This window comes from Lissotriton helveticus, chromosome 8 (genome assembly GCF_964261635.1).
Source record: "Lissotriton helveticus chromosome 8, aLisHel1.1, whole genome shotgun sequence".
Classification (NCBI taxonomy): Eukaryota; Metazoa; Chordata; class Amphibia; order Caudata; family Salamandridae; genus Lissotriton; species Lissotriton helveticus.
In genome coordinates this window covers 926,307,910-926,329,005 of record NC_136069.1, presented here as the reverse complement: position 1 = coordinate 926,329,005, position 21,096 = coordinate 926,307,910, and the positions used below count along the sequence as shown (strand labels likewise).

The 21,096-nt window shown below is 47.4% G+C and overlaps 1 protein-coding gene across 2 annotated transcripts in view; it reads right to left on the bottom strand.

Annotated features, from left to right (window-relative positions):
* SENP7 (SUMO specific peptidase 7) overlaps nt 1–21,096 on the bottom strand; it is a 1,147,653-nt gene that overhangs the window by 729,874 nt on the left and 396,683 nt on the right. For both annotated transcript variants that reach the window (XM_078657763.1, XM_078657764.1), the window contains exon 9: nt 1,606–1,746. In XM_078657763.1, coding sequence (XP_078513889.1) covers nt 1,606–1,746 — 141 coding nt within the window. The remainder of the gene's footprint in view (nt 1–1,605; nt 1,747–21,096) is intronic.

The following is a 21,096-nucleotide window of genomic DNA, read 5'->3' as shown; positions in this document are numbered from 1 at the left end:
AATAAAGGGGGAAGAAAGAAAGAAAGAAGACAGAAAGAAAAAAGGAAGGCAGGAAGGAAGAAAGAAAACGAGAGAAAGGAAGAAAGAGAATGAAAAAAAAAAGAAAAAGAGAAAGGAAGAAAGAAAGTAAGAAGAGAGAAAGGAAGAAAGAAATGAAGGAAGAAACGAACAAAGGAAGGAAGAATGAAAGAAAGAAGGGAAGAATGAAAGAAAGAACGAAAGAAAGAAAGCAAGGAAGGAAGAAAGAACGAAAGAAAGAAAGGAAGAAAGAAAGAAAGGGGAGGGAGGGGAAAAAAGCGAGCGAGAGGAAGGAGAGATAGGTGGAGTAAGAGAAACATAAAGGGGCGTGGGGAGGGGTGCTTTGGCTTTCTCCATTGCTCTGGGAAGTGCATGTAAATCTGTATGACAGAGAAAGAGGCAGAAAGGATTAAACATAAAGGTGGGAGATAGAGGACAGGAGAGAACAAGAACGAAAGACAGGCCAAAGCAGGGTGAAGGATTCGAGCATGAAAAACAAGGCAGCGCTGGGAGGGGGGCTGGGCACGAAGGAAGGAGAAATGTGAGTCACGGCGGCCGTGAAGTGTGAAGCAGATCCCTTTGAAGCTCTCGGAGGCAGGAGCAAATGGTAAGGGGAGCTAAAAACAAGAGCGGCCGGGAAGCGGCCAGGAAACTAAGTACGGCCGGCCACATCATTAGGGGAGGAGAAGTGTGGCAGACAGATGTGCGGCCTGGTGAGGGGGCGGGAATGCGAGCCTGGTGGGGGCAGGCGGATTACGGAGATGCTTGTGCGGTCACGTGACCCGCTTTGTGGCCACGTGACCTCACATGCACTGTGAAGAAACGCCAGTGGTTTCACTAGCCGATCGAGCACTTGAATTCGATCCTATCCATTCCTGCGGAATGGGACAGGCTCGACCTAAAAAGGAAAGAAAAGCCTGTGGAGGTGGCTGTCCATGCAGGCCCTGCACGTTAATTTATTTATGGACCCTAGGGACGTGGTGGTCGCTGATACTCAAAAGGGGCAGAGCGCCCCTCCTCCCTGGCTTAATAAAAAATAAGCCCCAAGCCTTTAAACAAGGCCTATAATGTAAGTGGGAGACCGTGCTTATTGTTTTTATCTTTTATTTCATGGCTATAGCCGATTCCCAAGATGGCTGCCAGCACTTCCTGGTCAAAGTGTTGGAAGTCAATCAGATTTCAGCAGGGGGAATGGCGAATCCTTGGAGGATCAGCGTCCCTATATATACAAATGTGTTTTGAAAAAAAGAAATCCCAAACAATGAAACGTATTTACACCAGATAACAAAAAGGGTTTAGAGGATACCTTGCCACTAAAGGACTTCTGTATATGGTGATTGGTGCGCTGCTTTTTATGGAAGTAGGCCTTAACGACGACCCCCACCCATTGACCGTGTTGTGATGCTCATGATACAAAATATTTGAAATTGCTGCATCCTATTTATGAGTCTCATTTTGCTCCCTGTCTTATGCTGGTTCTAATGTTATATTGGTATTCTGGGCTGCTACAGCTGATGCATACATACTTGCCAAAAAAATGAAAATTAAAACGGTTATCCAAATTCAAAAATAACACTAACAGTATACCTTAGCACAACCTTTAGATCGTCCTTTTTTTCTCCCAATGTAGACTGTTTTAAATGCAATTTCCAAAACAGAGCTCATCTCCTCATCCTTGTTTGAGGAGAGCTGTCTCATGTTGCCACTGTTCAGCTGTTCATCTTCATTCTGTAACACAAATACATTGTAAAACATACCCAGCCATACAGTTACGTGATGGATGCAGCTGTAAAAATTGCAGCAGGTATCATCCCAAAAAACGTATATTTGTATAAGAGAACCAAACAATACAATCCATAATTAAAATGTTCTCTAACAAATTCTCTTTTTATCCGCCCTCTCAGAATTATAAAGAGAATGGCAAAGCAGCTTTGGTTTCTGGTGACCACAACCTTCAAAGAGGAAAGATGTCCCACAAATCTTTACATAATAGGATGCGGACAAATTGACTTTGTAAATGGACAGAGTAAATCTGGGTAAACAACAGAAGCTCTATCAACAAAGAAGATGGAGTCTGAAAACAATGGATGTAAATGTTAAGAAGAGATGAGCATGAATGTACTGGAATCAACAATACTGTATCAAGAGTCTATTACAGTATCAGCATATCCGATGAGACTGCAATGCTACATGAGATATTCAGAGGCTTTAAAAACTCTAAAACAAACCGTAACAGACCGATAAAGTTACCTTTATCTTGAAACAGCTGCACCTAATTATAAGCTCTCTCTCGTTATCAAGCTGGTGATGCAACATCAAGCAGTGACGTCACTGGGCCTGCATTATAAGCTAATTTTTGTTGCTTTTCTGTGTGCTCAACACCACACACATGATTGTACATCACGGAGGCCTCACTCCTGTGGTTTAACGGTGTTTGCCACAATGTTTTTGCACTCCTTTTTTAAAAGACCAAGTACTCACTTTTAGCACGTGAATCTCTTCAGCTACCGAGGGTATGCAGTGACAGATTCATTTAGGAGACTAAGAGCATTAGAAATTGGTAACGCAGTGTAACACAACAGATTCAATGGTCAATAAGTACTTAAAATAAAGTAAAATAACTTACTAGCTGGTAAGCAAACAGTGAACTACAAAAAAAATAGTGTCTTTCTCCAACAGATCCAACCCTAAAAGCAACACTCAGAGCGGTTGAAATCTTATGCTCAATGCCAACCTTTTAGGAAATCATCAACAGTACCTGATAAAGTTTGGAAGCGTTCAGGTTTTCACGGTCAGGAAACAATACAATGCTTTAACTTTTGATTTTGATATGTCCAGCCTCGTGAGCCAATGTCAGTGACAGACAAGTTACTTACCTTCGGTAATGTCTTATCTGGTAGAGACGTCGTCTAGCCGCAGATTCCTCACCTTTGAAATTCCAGGCGTCAGGCTGGATACGGAATATTTTTTCTAGCAGTACCCCTGCATACTGGTTGATGGTGTTGATCGACTCAACGGGACGTCGTCAGCATCAAGTTAGTTGTCGTGATGTCCGCGTCGTCACTATAACCATCACTCCAGCGTGCTGACGTCAGTACTTTAAAAAAATGAAAAGGTAGGGCCCTGAAGTAGAACATCCCTGGCACTTAAAACCAATTCCGCAGTACGGGGAGGATAGGTGGGTTGGTAAGGAATCTGTGGCTACATCATGTCTCTAGCAGATAAGGTGTAACCGAAGGTAAGTAACTTGTCAATCTGATAGAGACATCTAGCCGCAAATTCCTCACCTTTGAACAGATAACCAAGCAAGACCATTCCCAGAGGTGGGACTGCGATACTGCTTATACTGGAAAATCCTGTATAACAGAGCAACCAAACGGGCCTACTCTGCGAACCTGGTGGTACAAAAGGGGGTGGTGATGGACGGAGCATCTGAACCAATCAAACACTCACACCCAGTCAACAGATCTGGGTTTAATCCATCACCGTTCTTTAGCCCACTCTGCCACCCCAGTTCAGACATGGCCATATGCAAATCAGTCTGACCCTGTGCCTCATGGGAACAGTCCAGCCCGAACTGCCAAGCCATGCCTTCCCTGGACCGGTAACAAGCTTCCGAGGAGCGGTTTCTGGCATTTCAGCCGTCTTCAGCTCGGCTTGCTTGAGTCCAGTGGCAAAGTGAGCAAGGGACCCACGTCTGAGCATACCCTACCAACTTATGGCGAACAAAGTGGTACAAAAGGGGGTGGTGATGGACGGAGCATCTGAACCAATCAAACACTCACACCCAGTTCGACCCTACATGCACAACTGAAACGGGGGCATAAGTTTCCTGTCCCGTTTTGAAGACGCCGATGCAGGTGGAGGCCAGGTGGGCTGCCCGTCCAAATTTGGACCTTTTATATGTAGAGACTACTCCCCCAACGCCCACACGGAGGTAGGGCTACAAGTGGATGCTGTACTGTTGTATATTGCCACGTGCACACGCTGAGCTAGCTATGGAGTGTGAGATCAGCATGTGGTAGAATCACTGTTTGGGCCTGGTCATACCCACGACCGGCAGGCCTCGCTTAAGGGTGGTACTCCGTGGATAGGCCCACACTGTTTCGAATCCTTATGAGGAGGCAATGAACATCTGAGCTCCACGAGAAATAGCGACACTGTACAGCTGCAGGGAATAAACGGTGTCCTCTGTGGCCCACGTCGCGGAGGCTTGGGTGCTATTGTGCACGTTTTTACAACTAACATAAAGGAAAAGGTGCTGCTGACTGTGCCGGCCTGGACTGGTGGTGATACGTCAGGTCCTCACCTCGCACGGGGGGATTGCGGGCAGACCAACGCCCTCCTACCTCACGCCTGGGGTACCCCCACTGCACTATATTCTGGCCGGACAGATACTACAGCAAAGTATATAATATTCTTCTCGATCTAAGATCCCCTGGAACGCAGGCGACATGGGCAAAAACGACACGAGACAGGCCAAAATAAACTTCGAGGCCAAACGCACGGGCAAACCTCCAGGACCCAACACAGACGCACAGGGCGCCACAGGCGGGGAGGCAGAAACGGAAAGTCGGGAAGACTATTTGCGATCGCTGATGCTGGAAATTCGCTCAAGTTTACGCAATATAGATACCAAATTGGATAACCTCAACTCCCAGTTGAATTCGGTCAAAACCCAAGTGTCCACACACGAAACTAGACTGGACTGCTTGGAAAATAGACACACTGAAACACACGAATTCCAACAAGAAACGAAAGAACAACTCCTACACATGGACAAGCTACTGACGGTTATAAGGGACAAGAATGATGACTTGGAAGCGCGCTCAAGAAGGAACAACCTTCGAGTCCTTGGTATTCCCGAAACTACGGCCATAACCAAAATGAAGACGTATATCACTGACCTCCTACACGAACTGTTCGACCCTCATCTATCCTCAGTGTTTGTTGTCGAGCGGGCACATCGGGCGCTCGGCCCGAAACCACCGGTGGGCGACACTCCAAGGCCCATCCTAGCGAAATTGCTGAACTATCAGGACAGGGACATTATCCTGAAGATGGCACGGGAGAAGGGTCAGATAACTCATAAAGGGAACTCCATCTCTTTCTATCCGGATTTTACTCCAATGGTCCAGGCGGCTCGCAGATAGTTTCTCCCTGCAAAACGCCTATTGCTACAGGCAAAAATTCCATACTCACTTTTGTACCCTGCAAAGCTTGAAGTGTCTTACGATGGGACAGCGCATTTCTTCACCAATGCCAAATCGGCTCTGAAATATGCAAAACCTATCTGTGGTCCTAAATCGAAATTGATGCAGGTTGGCCGTGAATTGCGATCTGATAATTTGAGCGACAATGATTGACTCGACTCCGCGCCAACGTACTCCAAGTAACGTGCTTATTGTAGGTTCTTGTTCATGATATTTCGGTTCTTTTAAACATGTGCAAGTACTGCCATGTAACTGTAATGTTGTAGAGGCAAATGCATACTTCTGACCTGCTAGATTCAGGAATGTACGAACCGCACTCGGTTAATGCACATTTGTAGTTTATGCCACACTGCCTTAAAATGCTAGGATGTGATGATTTACTATTGCACCTAAATTTCATTTGATACTGTTATTCGAACAGACTGCCTGTTCCCTCGCAGCTAGCGTCTCCATTACCCTCGGCCACCCTGTGAAAACAGGGGGAGTCTGCCTGCGCTTCCTCGCCCTCCTGGGGTATTTCCCTAAGTTCGTTCTGTTCCACTTCTTAGGTGGCTATGGGGGGGTTTTGACACAACCTGATTGGGGGGTTGGAGTGGGTGGGGGGTGGGATGGGACTGTTGGTGGTTTTGTTGTACATCAGCATTTGTGCTCTAAGGAGAGTATGAAGTTGCACCGCCGAATTGTGAGTGTCTGGGTTATGTGTAGACATACGCTTTTGTGGGGGCTCCAATGGGACTGACTGATGCAACCATTAAGATCCTGACGTGGAATGTGCGGGGATTAAATGACGGCAGGAAAGCCAGACTAATGTATGCATATTTAGCGAGACACATCATGGACATTTGCTTCCTACAAGAAACGCACCTCAATTCGCAGCCATCACAAAGACTGAAAAATGGTCGGTGGGAGGGTGTTCATTCAGCGATCTATTCAAACTATGCAAGGGGTGTGGCAATCCTGGTTAGAAAAGGTCTGGATTGGACTGAGAATATGGTCTATATCGACCCAGAAGGTCGCTACATCATACTCCATGAACGCCTGGGCGGTAGACCTGTGATACTGGCTGCTGTCTACGGACCAAATGCGGACTCACCGGACTTCTTTAGGGATGCCTGGGCACGTATCTCCTCTATAGACTGTGCGACTCATCTGGGGTGGAGATTTCAATGTTGTATTAAACGACGAGATGGACCGGAAGAGGGCAACTCGCCAGCTACACCCACACGCCCGCACTACATTACATGATATTATGCTTGAGGGTAATTTACTTGATATCTGGAGAATTAGACACCCACTAACCCGAGAGGGGACGTGTATATCGTGCCAACATGCAGCCTGGTCACGGCTGGACTTCTGGCTGGTGTCCTCAGAGGTAGCCTCCTGGACGAAAGAAATAGGTCATCTAGCCCGTTCACTATCAGATCATGCCCCTTGCTTACTCGCACTGTCACTTCCGGACACTCCCACACGAGCATTTAGCTGGAGACTCCCCCACACATGTTATTAGATGATGCCTTTAAGGAGGAGATTAGAACCGACATCGCAGACTACTTTGATTTAGATGCGGGCTCAGTAGACACTACAGCGACTTTATGGGACGCATTCAAAGTTGTGATACGGGGTAAATGCATAGCCCGACAGGCAGGAGTCCTTAAAGCAATCAGAGGCACGCTAACATCACTTGAGGAACAGATTAAAGATCTAGAACACCGATTCTGCCTTGATCCCCGGCCCGGGGTGGCGGCTGACCTGAAAGAGAAACTACTGGAATTCACATAGGAGGCCCAGAGAGAACTTGAGTTCCGGGGAAAACATGCCGAAGCGAGGAGATATGGTGAGGGGGACCAACCAGGCCGTACACTAGCGGGAATGATCCGCAAATCACACTCAGCCATCTTTATACACACCATCACCACACCCGAGGGTCGTACCGTTACAGGGCAGGCCGAGGTTTTGCGAACATTCCAGGACTTCTACTCTGGCCTCTACACCGCCACTCAGCCGACATTTCCAGAACATTTACCGGACTTCCTAGATTCCATTGCTTTGGTTATGGTTCAATGACAACCATCGTAGATACATGGACTTGCCGACGACCATTTCCGATATCACGCAGGTGATTAATGGGTTGCCCCTGAATAAAGCCCCAGGACCTGATGGCCTAACAGCAGCGTTTTATAAGGCATACGCAGAGGAGCTGGCCCCAAGGCTTCATGCAGTCTATGCGGAAGCATTAGAGACGGGAGTATTGCCAGCGTCAATGCGAGAAGCAGTGATAATGACTTTACTGAAATCTGACAAGTTAGAAACGGAGATAGATTCGTACAGGCCACTGTCCCTGATAAATGTGGACGTCAAAATCTATGCCAAGCTTATTGCTAACCGCCTCCAGCCTCTTCTCACGATGGTAGCCCTCCCTGACCAGTCAGGTTTTATTCCTGGAAGGTCAACATCACACAACCTCAGAACGTTATTTTCGGTGCTGCACTACCTCCATCCCAGGGTGCATGCTGCTGCAGTTTTTTGGGACGCCACAAAAGCGTTCGACTCCTTAGAGTGGCCATATTTGTTTCGGATACTGATGCGCATGGGCTTCAGCCCTCTATTCATGTCCCAAATAAAACTGCTTTACAAAGCGCCACCGGCTAGGCATGAATGGCATGATATCAGAGGCATTTAGTGTGACACGTGGCACCAGACAGGGGTGTCCGCTTTCACCTCTGCTCTTCAACATAGCCATGGAGCCTCTTGCAGCCAGGATACTTCAGCACCTTACGGCCAGAGGAATAGGTTTCAGCACGCGCAGCTTATTGATATCCATGTACGCAGACGATGTGACTCTATATGTCCTGAATCCAGCTGAAAATCTGGATCCCTTGTTGCGCGAATTTGTTAAGTTCGGTGGCCTGTCCGGTATATCCATACATTGGAAGAAGTCTGTGATTTTCCCACTAACTGACAGTACACCCAAGGTCAGGTCAGAATTCCCCCTACACTGGGAAGCTGAAGAGGTCAAGTACCTGGGGATTTGGATCAGTCGTAATATGCAAGAAATCTGGAACTTGAATTTTGGGCGGGCTGTGGACTGGCTGGAAGGCAAGGTAGCCATTTGGTCCAAGCTACCGCTGTCCATTGCAGGTAAAGTGGCGCTTTCAAAGATGGTAGTATTGCCCAAATTCTTATATCTATTCACGAATGTGCCTATTCCCCTCACGCGGCATTTCTTCCAGCGTCTCCGCTCCCAGCTGCTGTCGCTTGTCTGGGCGGGAGGCCAGGCCAGAGTGTCGTGGGACCACCTAACTCTGCCACTGAGACAGGGGGGCCTAGGAGCCCCAGACATACAGCTATATGCGATCTGTGCACAAGCCCAATTCTTACATTTTTGGATATATCCAACCCCGTACCTGCCACATGTGGTAGTAGAACTGGATTCTGTGAAGCCAATGCCGTTATCTGTAGCACTATATAAAAAATCCCCCTGACCTACGCTAGAGGTGGACACAGCGGATACCCTGAGATGGGCTTGGCGGGAACTGCAGAGACGTGCTCGACTTCCACTACTGTATGCGCCTGCTATCATATTACGGAACAATCCTATGTTAGCTTGCTTGGCAGAAAGTGGAGGGGAGGTGATGATGGGAGAGACAAGGCTACATTCATTTGCAGACCTATACCCGGATGGCGTATTTAAGCTCCCACCAGTGGAGGAAGAAGGTCGCGAAATGTCTTTTCAAGAGAAATTCGCCTCTCATAAATTACAGATGGCATGCCGTTCATTGTGGGAGGGATTTCCTGATGCACCCCCAAAGTTGCAGGCACTACAGAATATTCTTGCAAGAGCCTCACCGCGTAAGTTGGTGACCCGCCTCTATACAGCCATGCAAGATCAAGCACCGGTCGTGATCCCCAGGTCCATGCAGGTTTGGAATACGGAGCTAAACCCCCAATTGACGGACGAACAGTGGTCCTTCTGCTGCAAGCAGTTGCTGGAATTGTCCGCCAATTATAGGCTGAGGCTCATACACTTTAAATTCCTTCACAGGTTTTACCATACTCCAGTCAGCCTGCACAGAATGCATCTTAGGGAGGATGAGAGGTGTTGGAGATGTGGGTTTGAACCGGCTTCCTTTTTACATATGTCCTGGCACTGTTCAAAACTGGCCGAGTTCTGGGATAAAATATTTGAAGCCGTGAACCAAATACTTGGGCGCAATGATACCCCATCGCCACATCTCGGTCTGCTAGGTCTTGTATGTGAAACTGCTCCCCAAAGCAGGAAGCTGCATGCTCTTATGTTACTTTATGCGCGGAGACAGATAGCAGTTCGTTGGGGTAGGCCAAAAGTACCTAAATTTGATGAATGGCTAGCAGACGTCACATACGGGCACACACAGTTGGGAACGTACTGGGTGCTAATGCCAGCTGCATCTAGACCTCGTAACATCTGGGAGCCGTTTGTGCAATGGGCAAGGGCCAGGGCAAGTTCCCCTGCACCGAGTGGCACGGAGGGCACCCAGCTTGTGATGTACAATTGAAGTGAAATATATGTGAACGGTGGGGTATAGGAACTGTTGGTTGATGCTGTGTACCTATGTGAATGCATGTCAACTGCTGTATAAAGGTTCCAAAACTGACACTCCCGCAGTTCAATAAGTGAGTCCCCATAACCAGATTGAAAACGAGCAACATATCCTCCTTTTTTGCCCACGTTACACTCCGGCAAGAAAGAGATGGATTAAACCCATCTGCCTTCTCTTAGGCTTGAGGTCCTGTTCCAAGGCTCTAAGAATCCTAACAACTAACACATCTCAACAAATAATATTTAGTGTTAGTAGATTTTTACTTTCTATCTTTTACCTAAGGAAAAAGTTGGGGCATCGATTGTAACAGAACTGATTTGCTTGAAATTGATAAGATGGTCCACTCTCTGACTTGTGAACGTATTGATTCTGCTTCAATTATCTCCCAACTTGTTTGTATTTTTACTTTTCTCTTTTAACTAATGTTCTTATGTAACGATATGTTTTAACCCAATGAAATGTAATGTAAGTATGCATTGCTCTTTTATGGCATCTATGCCGAAATAAAGAATTTAAAGAAAGAAAGAAAGAGTCCCCATGGGATGCCCTCACGGATAATTCAAGAATTGCATGTTCCTAGTCAGCACTCACCCACTAGCATATGACATAGATAATGTTAAGATGCAACTTTATGTTGAATGTAATCCTATACAATCTCCAGACAAACAGTTATTATTATTATTATTATTATTATTATGCTTTCTTATATAGCGCTCGATTACCCGTAGGCATCTCGGCGCTTGCCTTGGGAACCCGTCCTGGCTTTTTTTCCCTGTGCGAGATACCCGTACTGGGCATCCCCAAGGTGAAAGCCAGGCATCCCACCGCGTGGGGGCCGTAGTGGAGATTAAGCAGGCTGATGCCCAGAGCTGCAGAGTGTGAACCCATGATTCGAGTAGGCACCGAAACGAGAATTATCGAGTCCGTGGATATTTGGGCTCAAGACCCTGCCGCGTCGGGAATTGAACCCTGGTCCCGGGTCTGACCTCTGCTTTAGGGTCTACCTCCTCTAACCAGTGAGACACACTTCTCCACTGGCGCAGAGTCAGATGCCTGATGGTTTTCTTCTGTTACAATGGAGTTTATTTGTGTTTTTCTCAAACATTCGTCTAGCAATTCTGAATGGGATGCTGCGCCATCCGCCATATCCATTGTCTCTCTTCTTTTTACATTGTTGAAAATCTCAATAAATAAAATGTAAAAAAAAATGGCGCAGAGTCAGATGCCTGATGGTTTTCTTCTGTTACAATGGAGTTTATTTGTGTTTTTCTCAAACATTCGTCTAGCAATTCTGAATGGGATGCTGCGCCATCCGCCATATCCATTGTCTCTCTTCTTTTTACATTGTTGAAAATCTCAATAAATAAAATGTAAAAAAAAAAAACACTCACACCCAGTCAACAGATCTGGGTTTAATCCCTCACGGTTCTTTAGCCCACTCTGCCACCCCAGTTCAGACATGGCCATATGCAAATCAGTCTGACCCTGTGCCTCATGGGAACAGTCCATCCCGAACTGCCAAGCCATGCCTTCCCTGGACCGGAAACAAGCTTCCGAGGACCGGTTTCTGGCATTTCAGAAGCGCAGAACAGCTGACATTGAGAGTTCTCTTTGGAGTCAAACAGATCTAACCAAGGCTCTCCCTACCGCTGAAAGAGACCTTGTGCCACCTCCGGATGGAGATGCCTTTCATGATCCACAAGGTACCTTCTGCTGAGCTCATCTGCCCTGTTGTTCAGAGAACCGGCCATGTGTTGAACCACCAGAGAAATGCCCCGATGTTCCAGCCAAGTCCAGAGATGCAGGGCCTCTTGAAAAAGTGTCCGCGACCCCACTCTGCCCTTTTTGTGGCAGTACCACATGGCGGTAGTGTTGTCCGTGAACACCTGTACGAGCCTTCCTTTCATTGACTGCAAAAAGGCTTTCAGTGCCAGCCAGATCGCCTGAAGCTCCAACAGAGTGATATGGAGCTTGGCTTCCGCCAGTGACCAGAGTCCTCTCATCTCCACCTCCCCCAGATGGCCACCCCATCCCAGAAGGGACGCATCCGTCACTACTGTAAGATCTGGGTAGGGAGAGGAAAGGGGTCTGCCTTTGATCCAATTGGGCCCGTTAGCCACTACTGCTGGTCTTTCGTAGTGCCCTCTGAAATCTGAACCAAGTCAGTGAGATTTCTTCGATGCTGTGTCCATTTGAACTTCAGGTCCCACTGCAGAGCCCACGTGTGCTACAGTGCATGGGTCACTAGCAGGATGCAGGAGGCCATAAGGCCCAACAGACTCCGAGTCATTCTCACGGTAAACCAAGATAGAGGCTGAAACATCGTTATCATCGCCTCAATATCTTGAAGGATAGGCACAAAACTGCACCGTATCCAGACAGCCCCTGTGAAAAGAAGCGTCTGAGCGGGAGTCAGGTGTGACTTTGGCACTTTGATAGTGAACCCCAGCAAATGCAGGCAGGAGATGGGAAACAACTGCCTGGGGCGAGCCCGCCTTTAACAACCAGTCGTCGAGATAGGGGAAGACTGGACCCCCTGATCTCCGCAGATGGGCTGTGAATACCACCATCACCTTTGTGAACACCCGAAGGGCCCTGGTGAGGCCAAGGGGAGCACTGCAAATTGAAACAGCATGTGACTCACCGTCAACTGCAGGTATCGACGATGGGCAGGCAGGATGAGATATGAAAATAGACATCCTGCAAGTCCAGCTCTACCATCCAGTCTCCTGGGTGCAAGGCAGACAGGACCTGAGCAAGGGTGAGTATCTTGAATTTCTCCATTTTGATGAACAGCAACCACGGCCTAGTTTGGGCCGGGATCCCCTCTTTATAGCTCCAATGGCCAAGAGAGTCCTGACTTCCTTGCAGAGCAAAGCAAAGTGATCCTCCATCAGCCAATCGTACACTGGAGGCACTGATGGACAGGCAATCTCGAAGGGGAGGGTGTGGCTCCTTAAGACTATTTGCAACATCCACCTGTCTGATGTAATGTTTTGCCAGTGGTGGAGATTATGGCGTATTCTGCCACAGACTGGCAGAGAGTGATCCTGGGGGATAGGACTATGAAGGTTTTGCTTGGAGGAGGGGATGGTGGCTTGGCTCAAGTTATGATTTCCTAACCCACAAGGTTGAGGTTCCTCCACTGTTGTGCGAGACAGGCGAAGTCGAAGCAGTCTTCGACTTCTTGTGCTTCTTGTGGTGCCTCTTCTTACCTGACTTTGACTACTTCGACAAAGAGTATTTCGATTAACTGGAGCGGGGCTCGGACCTTCCTCTCGACCAAGACCTGGACCTGAATCGAGACAGACCAGGCGACCTTCGTGGTGCAGGATTCTGGGCAGCAAGAAACTTTAGGGACCGCTCCCTCAAAGCCTTCTGGCCATGGTCCAGCAGTCGGAGCATGACTAGGAGTTATGGTCGCGCTCCAGGCACCAAAGACAAGCCAAATGGGGTCCGTAAGTGACATGGTGCAGTGACAGGCACCGCACAGCTTAAATTCCTAAGTCTTCTTACTTGAGATGACTTCCTAACACACCGACAAAGTCTGTCAAAAACTGCCAGGGGGTAGATCTCTTCAACGGATCGGAGCGGATAGCGCAGAAAGAAAAGAACGGACGTCAGACGACGAACATGACGCCGACAATGTCGAGTAGACCGAGGCCATCAACCGGCGCGCGCATGGGTACTGCCAGGAAAAAACTTCCGGATCCAGCCTGACGTCTGGAAGTTTAAAGGTGAGGAACCTGCAGCTAGATGTCTCTATCAGATTTGAGCAAACGTAATTTGAGGGCTGTAAAAACTGCTGCAGGAAATCACAGGGGCAGAGTCTTGGGGTGACCTGATATCCACTCATTGGTAGGAGCCTAAACAGTTCACTGAAGTGCAAAGACCAGTTACCCACTGCCCTATTTAAAGTATTCGCTTGCTAGGGGTAAAGCCCCCTATCACTAATCACCATCACTATTTTGCAGGGGCAGAGACATCAATGGGTCAGGGCACCACAGCATGTAGGGACCAGTGGTCACTTGCTACTAGTCAGAACAAAGTGAATCTATTCTGTGGCTTCAACTGGCGAAATCTCAAGTATCGAAACAGCTAGGTGAGTCTGAAACCACAGTCATCTGCTCCAGCGGGTGGTATGGGGCAGACATTAGAGACCAGCAATCTCCTGGTACGGTACAGAAGAGGGTCGGGCTCGCAGAAACTTGCCCAACAACACATTTGGGTAGGGAGAGAAGGTCCTCTATCAGGGTGGCATTGTTTATCTTCTCAGCAGCTTGCCTAGGGATACCTTGTGACTTGGCCCATCATGATACCTCCTTGCAGATCCTTCCTGTCAGATGGCTCTTGGTTCTCCTCCTTTGCATCAGGTCACTCATCATGACAGGTGCAGTCCTGTTCACCTAGCAGGCAGGCAGGACTTACTTTTCTCCACAGGCCAGCGAGCAAGGTGAGCCCACAAGCTCTCCCAGAAAGGGGTCCAGTATAGAGGGGAAATAGTAACTAAAAAAAGGTTCCAGTCCTAGCACTGTCCTGGTATTGATGCACAGACATCCTTGGTGCTTAGATGAAGCACTGACCAAAGTATTGGTTGAGGGGTGCAATACTTGTACACCTCTGATGACCAAGTCATCATGCAGTAAACCAGAGGGATCGCAATTATTAAAAGTCCTGAGGTTCCTCCAATCCAGGAAGAGGCTGATCCTGTTACTGTTGTTCAAAAATCATAGAAACCCTGTCCCACTGGTCGCACTGAGACGGTCTCAGGTTGGCTTGGATGGAGATATAGATTACCATTTATGGCGGGCACCTGTTGCGCTGGGACACAGCCACAGTGCTGAGTTTAGAGCACAGAAAGCCTACTTTCAACAAAAGGATTTGAGTTGGCTACCTCCTTCCATCCCCAAGTACACCTTTTTGCGGATGTGTGTAGGAGAGTAGGGTCTGCTTTCCTATGGTCACCCCACTTTTTGCTTTTTGCTTCACTGGTTTTCGACTTAGATGTGGCTGTGGGCCTGCTAATCAGACCCACAGCCCTGCTGTTCTCTCTCTAAATTCACACCATGTACTTTAGTTACATCACCCATTGGGATTTGGGTCACTCTTGTGAGCCCCTGTACAGTGTACTATAGGTACCCAGGGCATAGGTGCACCCAAGACCTACCAGGGGCTGCAGCATATCTTTTGCCACCCCTGGCTGGCCATCCAAACTGACAACTGATTGATCACTGAGTTGGGGCAAGGTCGTGTAATCACCCCTTGTATAGTATTCCTATATCTACCCTTATATCTAGACACATGTACACCTATAAGTCACTCCTATGGCAGGCCTTAACAATCCTGGAGGCAGAGTGCTTGGTTTTATGTGAGATGAGGCTCTAGCATGAGCTGAGCCTGTCTGCAGCTTTCGGAACCATGTCCTTATAGCTGTTCCAGGATATTGCCATACCATATACTCTTAAGTGCATTATGAACCTCGCGGTTAAATGCTAACTTTGGTTTGGCTTTATCAAAACATGTCGTGTAAGGTGTAATACGCTTTGGAATACTACCCCCTCGCCAAATCTGGCGACGGGGGTAGCATTCCACCCTTCTAGAGGGAGAAGACATGTTACTTCCACTAATCCCGGTTAAAGTTAACCAGAGCCTCATCATCACAAAATGGATGCTGCTGCCACAGACACAAGTCTGACCTCCTGCTGCTGGGAGTCCTTCCAGCGAGGGAGGCTTCGACAACAGGTTTCCTGTCTTGGGAGGTGCTAGCACCACTCCAGACAGGCTATAGTGTATTGGGGCAGGGAGGGCTGAATGAAATGAGGCACTGCCTGGGGCACACAAGGTGTCCCATGCATAGTCCAGTTCAAACCGGTGCTGGGGCACTCCGAGCCCCAGCTCTGGCGCGAAACTGGACAAAGGGAAAGGGGTGTAACCACCCCCTTCCTGGGCCCCACCCATAGGAGGGACCTAGCAAGTAATCCAGCCCCTAAATTTGGTATATAGGTAGGAGCTGAGTCCCAAGACTTTAGATTTTTCCTGATTGAAACTCTGATACGAAACTCTGGACCTTCGACATCCTACTCGACGTAGAAGGCTGAAGAATCTCCCTTGTGTTCAGGGAGTGACCACCCTGCACAAGCAGGCACCATCAAGCGATCAGCGGTTTGCTTTGTCGACGCTCCTGCCGGAGCCCGAGCAAAGAGCCTGACAAGACCCGGACTTCCAGACATCCAACAGCCCGATCCACAGTCACAGCAGAGCCGAGACCCGTGGAGGCGGCGAGAGACGTGGGACCGGCCATCTTAGAAAGCCAGCGAATTGCTTTCCGTGCAACTTCTGAGGCACCCTCGAAGTTGTGCTTTGGGGATTGAGAAGCCCCAGCCCCGAGCACCAACTGCACCAAAGATCAGCCCTACACACTCCACGAGTTCCAGCGTGGGGCCCTTCTGCATTTTCCTGCTCGACGCGTCTGTCCGGTCACTTGCCTGTTGGCTAGTGGCCTCTGTGACGACGAAACCTTCGATTTATAATGCTGGTCTGGTTGCTCCAGACTGGCCCTTGCTCCCCTGAAAAGGAGCAGCCCATCAGACCTTGCTGGTCTGATTAAGAAGCCATCTTCCTTTTCTGCGTGGGTTGCCTTTGCCAAGGCTTGTTGACTCCAATCCGGAAGCCGACACTGCCGACAGCGAGATCCTTCGTGGGACAGTCCGTGCCCAGCTCCTGGTCGTCGTCGACACCTCCTGGCCAACGTGGCTGCAGAGACAAGCTTCACGAAATCACCTGATTGCTTCGCGACATCGCCTGGTTCCTTCCTGATCACTGGCTAGTGACCTAGACTCTGTCCCCTCTGCTTTCAGGTACTCTTCATCCTCGTTCCGCCCTCGGATACACCCGGACACTTCTCTCCTGGTCGCCTGCAGCATCTTTCTCCAAGGCTCCATAGGAATCAGCGACAAAACCCGACACACTTTGACACCTATGCACCCGCTTCCTGTGGGTGAGGTAACGCGAGTATTTCGGTGCTCCTGTGGGTATTGACTATCCTAGTGTCCTAGTTTCAAGTAGCTTTTCCCTAGTCCATCCGGTAGTGTTCCATTTCTTTCGTTCCCATTCTAACTCTACGGTAACTCGCGTGCGTGTAAAGACACTGCACGCATATCCCGTGGGCCTCCTGCTCCCTATCCTTTGGTAGTACAGCGTAGCCCCAGCGATTCTCCAGGCCCTAGGCCAGGGGTCTCCAAACCGGTCCTGGAGGGCCGGATCCATGCCAGATTTTTTGGATATCCCCATTGAGATACATGTAGTAATTTTAAAAATCTGGCATGGATCCGGCCCTCCAGGACCGGTTTGGAGACCCCTGCCCTAGGCCTTTCCTTTGTTTGTGACGTGGTTCTTATACCACTATTTTAGTATATGGTTGAAGTGCCCCTAGGGCATTACTGTATTTTGTGCAACTTATTGTATTTTGATTAAGTATCTTGTTATGTGCTGGTGCCTCTGACCTCATAAAGAGTTCAGAGGATTGTGTTAGAAATAAATACATATATATTTTGATATACAACCTGTGTGGTGTCCTTTCACTTGGTATTAAAGGGGTTGCATATGGTAAAACAGCTGGCTTCACATGCCCTCTTGAGTTTAGCCTAAGACTGCTTTGTCCATGCTACCACTAGGATAGTTGGTCTATAAGGTAGACTTTACAAACATCACCATAAGGGTTGTTTGGACTGGTGCAAGGTGCTTACTAGAATAGTGAACATCATATACCAGGCCAACGTCTCACAATGTGTGCATACCAGTTTGCAAGTCCTGCAGGACACCAGTCCTGCACAAAGCAAATTGCCATCTCATTCAGCACTTGAAGTCCAATGAACTCCTGGACTTACCACCCGAGACACACAAGTAAACTCCTCCACACACAACACACATGTACATACAACTTTCATACATGTCCCAACCATGGCCAGTTTCATACAGACAAGTCCAATTCCCTTCAAAGGCGCATACCCTTACCAGTTACTTTCTTCAAAAGAGGATTCAATCAGCATATGTTTTGTCTGATGACTGAGGGGGAGGTCGAAGGCTGTTGATAATGGCAGGGAGCACAATTAATATCCTATTTCTACTCCTATTATTAGGCTCTCTCATATTTGCATTATTTGGCGAGAATCCACCGCACAGACAATAAAGGATGCAAATGCAGCCCAAGACAGCTTAGGACTAAGCAAATGCATTCCACAATAGTTTGTAGCCGAACTGCTTCGAAAAGAATCCCAAAAGAGACTAAAGTCTGCAGAATGCATATGGAGCAGCCCACAAAGCAAGCCTACGTATTTCTTTGAAAGATACATAAGTGGAGAATGCAGCTGAAGCAAACTCGGCCATGGTGAAGTGTGTTGGGACACCGGAAGGAGGATCAGTCTAATGACATACGCAAGAGTGGGAGATGAAGAGTGTAATCCACCAGGCATTACTGCTAAGATTACCATATTTTTATAAGGTAAATCTTTGACACTGAAGACTTGTGCCATAATTTTGCAACTCCTGCTACTTTGCAAGTACGAAAGCATCATCTGGGTCAAGGAGTCACCCTCAAACACTGGAAAGGGTATGCCTCCACGATGCCCAACCCATCCTTGCCCGTTGGATGCTTGGATCCCCTTTTATTCTGCCCAAGAAGGACCTGGAGACAGTCAACCTTCATCACCTTCTGTATGGAAGTCAACTCAGCTGGCTGATCTCTTAGAAATCCTGTTATATTACCTGTCAAAGATGTGGTCACTATCTAACACTGAAGGACCATTTGAATCAGTGACTCTCTTGGGTGCTCCGGTTCCAGTGAGTGACCCGGTCATTAGAAAAAACTCACAGTGATTAGCAGTTGCTGAAATACAAGCCCCTGGCCTTAAAAAGCACTACTGGACCCTATCCTACTGACCCCAGATATTAGGGCCATCAAGGCAACATCACCAGGAACTCTGGGAGCACCAGTGAATCACTAGCAGGGGGGTTTTGGATTCTACATTTTTAGGATCACTGTTTTTTAGTCAAGCTCAAGTAGTGGCACTTTTGTTTTAATAACCCTTGTTAGTAGAGTGGTACCCAAGGAGCAGAAATTAACCCAAAGTCAGCTGTATCCTTGGCCACTGTTCAGAACCTTCAGTGAGAGTAAGAGTCCCACAAGGAACTAGAACCCTCCGTGCTTCAGAGGTTACCAAAGTCGACCCAAACCAAGCCTGAAAGGATATCACTGGTATTGGCACCCATTTTAACAGAAATCTAGCACTTGACAGTAAGGAGCTATATTAACGTTTGGGGGCCTTATCCCAGCTCCCAAAACAGGCTAGCACCTTGTTTGTTTTTTTGTGAAAAATATTCTTAACCTAACTGTTTCCTTACCGGTAGAATAAAGTCATCTCATCTTCTAAAGTAAAGTACAAACTGGACACTGATGTTCTTAAGTGTCATGTACGTCGTATAGTGAACCACTGTTTCTAACTCACCTCCACCTCCCAGAGTAATCCTTGAAAACATGACTGCAACATGCCAGCAAGGACAGTGGTAGCAATGTGACAACATAAATGGGATACATTTTCTACTTAAAAGGGATTCAGTCATAAACCTTGTGACTAAGCGTTGGTGTTGCAGAAGCAGTGCCATAATTACAATGTCAGTGTGTCCTCAGTCAGACTGCAGATCTCGAGTCCCATCTATATAAAAAAAAAGTAATGTGTACCGGCTATAAAGCCAAAGAGGCTTCTGCTTATTCAGCTGAGAATCTGACAACTCCTAACAAACAAAAGAGGAATGAGTCATCCTGCAGGTGGCCATAGATTCAAAGGGTTTGTGCATCAATCTAAGACTAAAAAAAAATCCCAAAAAGGTGAAGGACAAATTATACATATCAATGGGGGTGTAGATTTCCCATGACTTTTTCTGATAAGCTCCTCATTTATGCACGGTACACATTGTTGGTGTCGACTTTGAGAAAGATCTCTTGAAAATAACAGGACAGCATAAATAGCAAGAAAGAAATGTCGTGTCCTTTGGCAAGGTCCAACACAGGAATCTTAGCCGCCTGCTCCTGTATTATTCTTGGGTGGAAAATGTTGTGGCAGTCACTGGGATTTCGATGGCCTCTGCAGTGAGGCACCGGTGGACAAATGCTAGTTCTTTAGGAAGAAGGTTCTCCAGCCGACCATTTGGAAGAAGGAGTCTGGCTGGGGCCTGGTATCTTTGGGTCATGAAGTCGAAGGTTAAAGTTCAGTTGATGTCTCTACATATCACTAAATCTGTGAGCCAATCTACTTTAATGGGGGTACACATCCTGCTATTTTTCTTTTGTCTAACAAAAATGTAATTGCAGCTAATAGGTGTACTGTGGGAGGGATTTTTCTAATATATCCAAGTAGTACAGTCAAGGGCTGTGTGTCAGCTGTGCATCCAATCAATGTGGTGGTTGTGTCAATCACGTCTTGTCAAAACAACCATAAGGGAGGGCATGACCATGCTAAATGACAGATTTCTGCATGCTCTGCGTTGCACCAAGGAAAGTGGTGTGATCTGACTGCACCTATCCTAACCAGTCTCTAAGGCATGGTTCACATATAGTGTAAAATATTTTAAATGGATCCATTCATGCCAGTGATTCATGGACACCGTTTTTATCTGCCTGCAGCAATACTTCCACTACTTACCTATACTGGTAATATTTAAATCTATTTCCCGTACTTGCCTGATATGTGTGTTATGGTGTTACTGTAAAGTTTTGCATAAGGAATTTAATTTGGAAACCAATCTCATTGCATCAAAAGAGTGGATGAGTTGGGTTAGTGATATACATTCTTTGGACTGTAATGGAAAGCCTGGTATTTGTTCATAGGCTGTATGTTTTTGTCTTACATATATGTAGTGGTCTAACAGAGTGACTCTAGTCTCAGCACAAGGTTGTCTAATGATGTGAATATCCCTTGTGTGTAAAGGTCTCTCAGTTCCTGAACCCCATCTTTTCATGGTCCTTCTGAAGTTAAGAGGAGTAAAGGATTTTATGTCTAGGGAACCGCTGGAGAGTACAGTAGTGGGAAATCGGTTTTGGTACCTACCTTTTTCCAGGTCCAGAATGTGATTGTAATGGGTCGCAATTGTCTGCTGATTCGGGGATGCCGTCCTGCCCATTAACAGACTATCAGGCTAGAATGCTAATTCAAGAATATACCCTTTTCAGGTTGTTTTAGTGACTGGAATATTACCTACTAAGCAGGGTGCAAAGGAGGCAAAAGGCTACG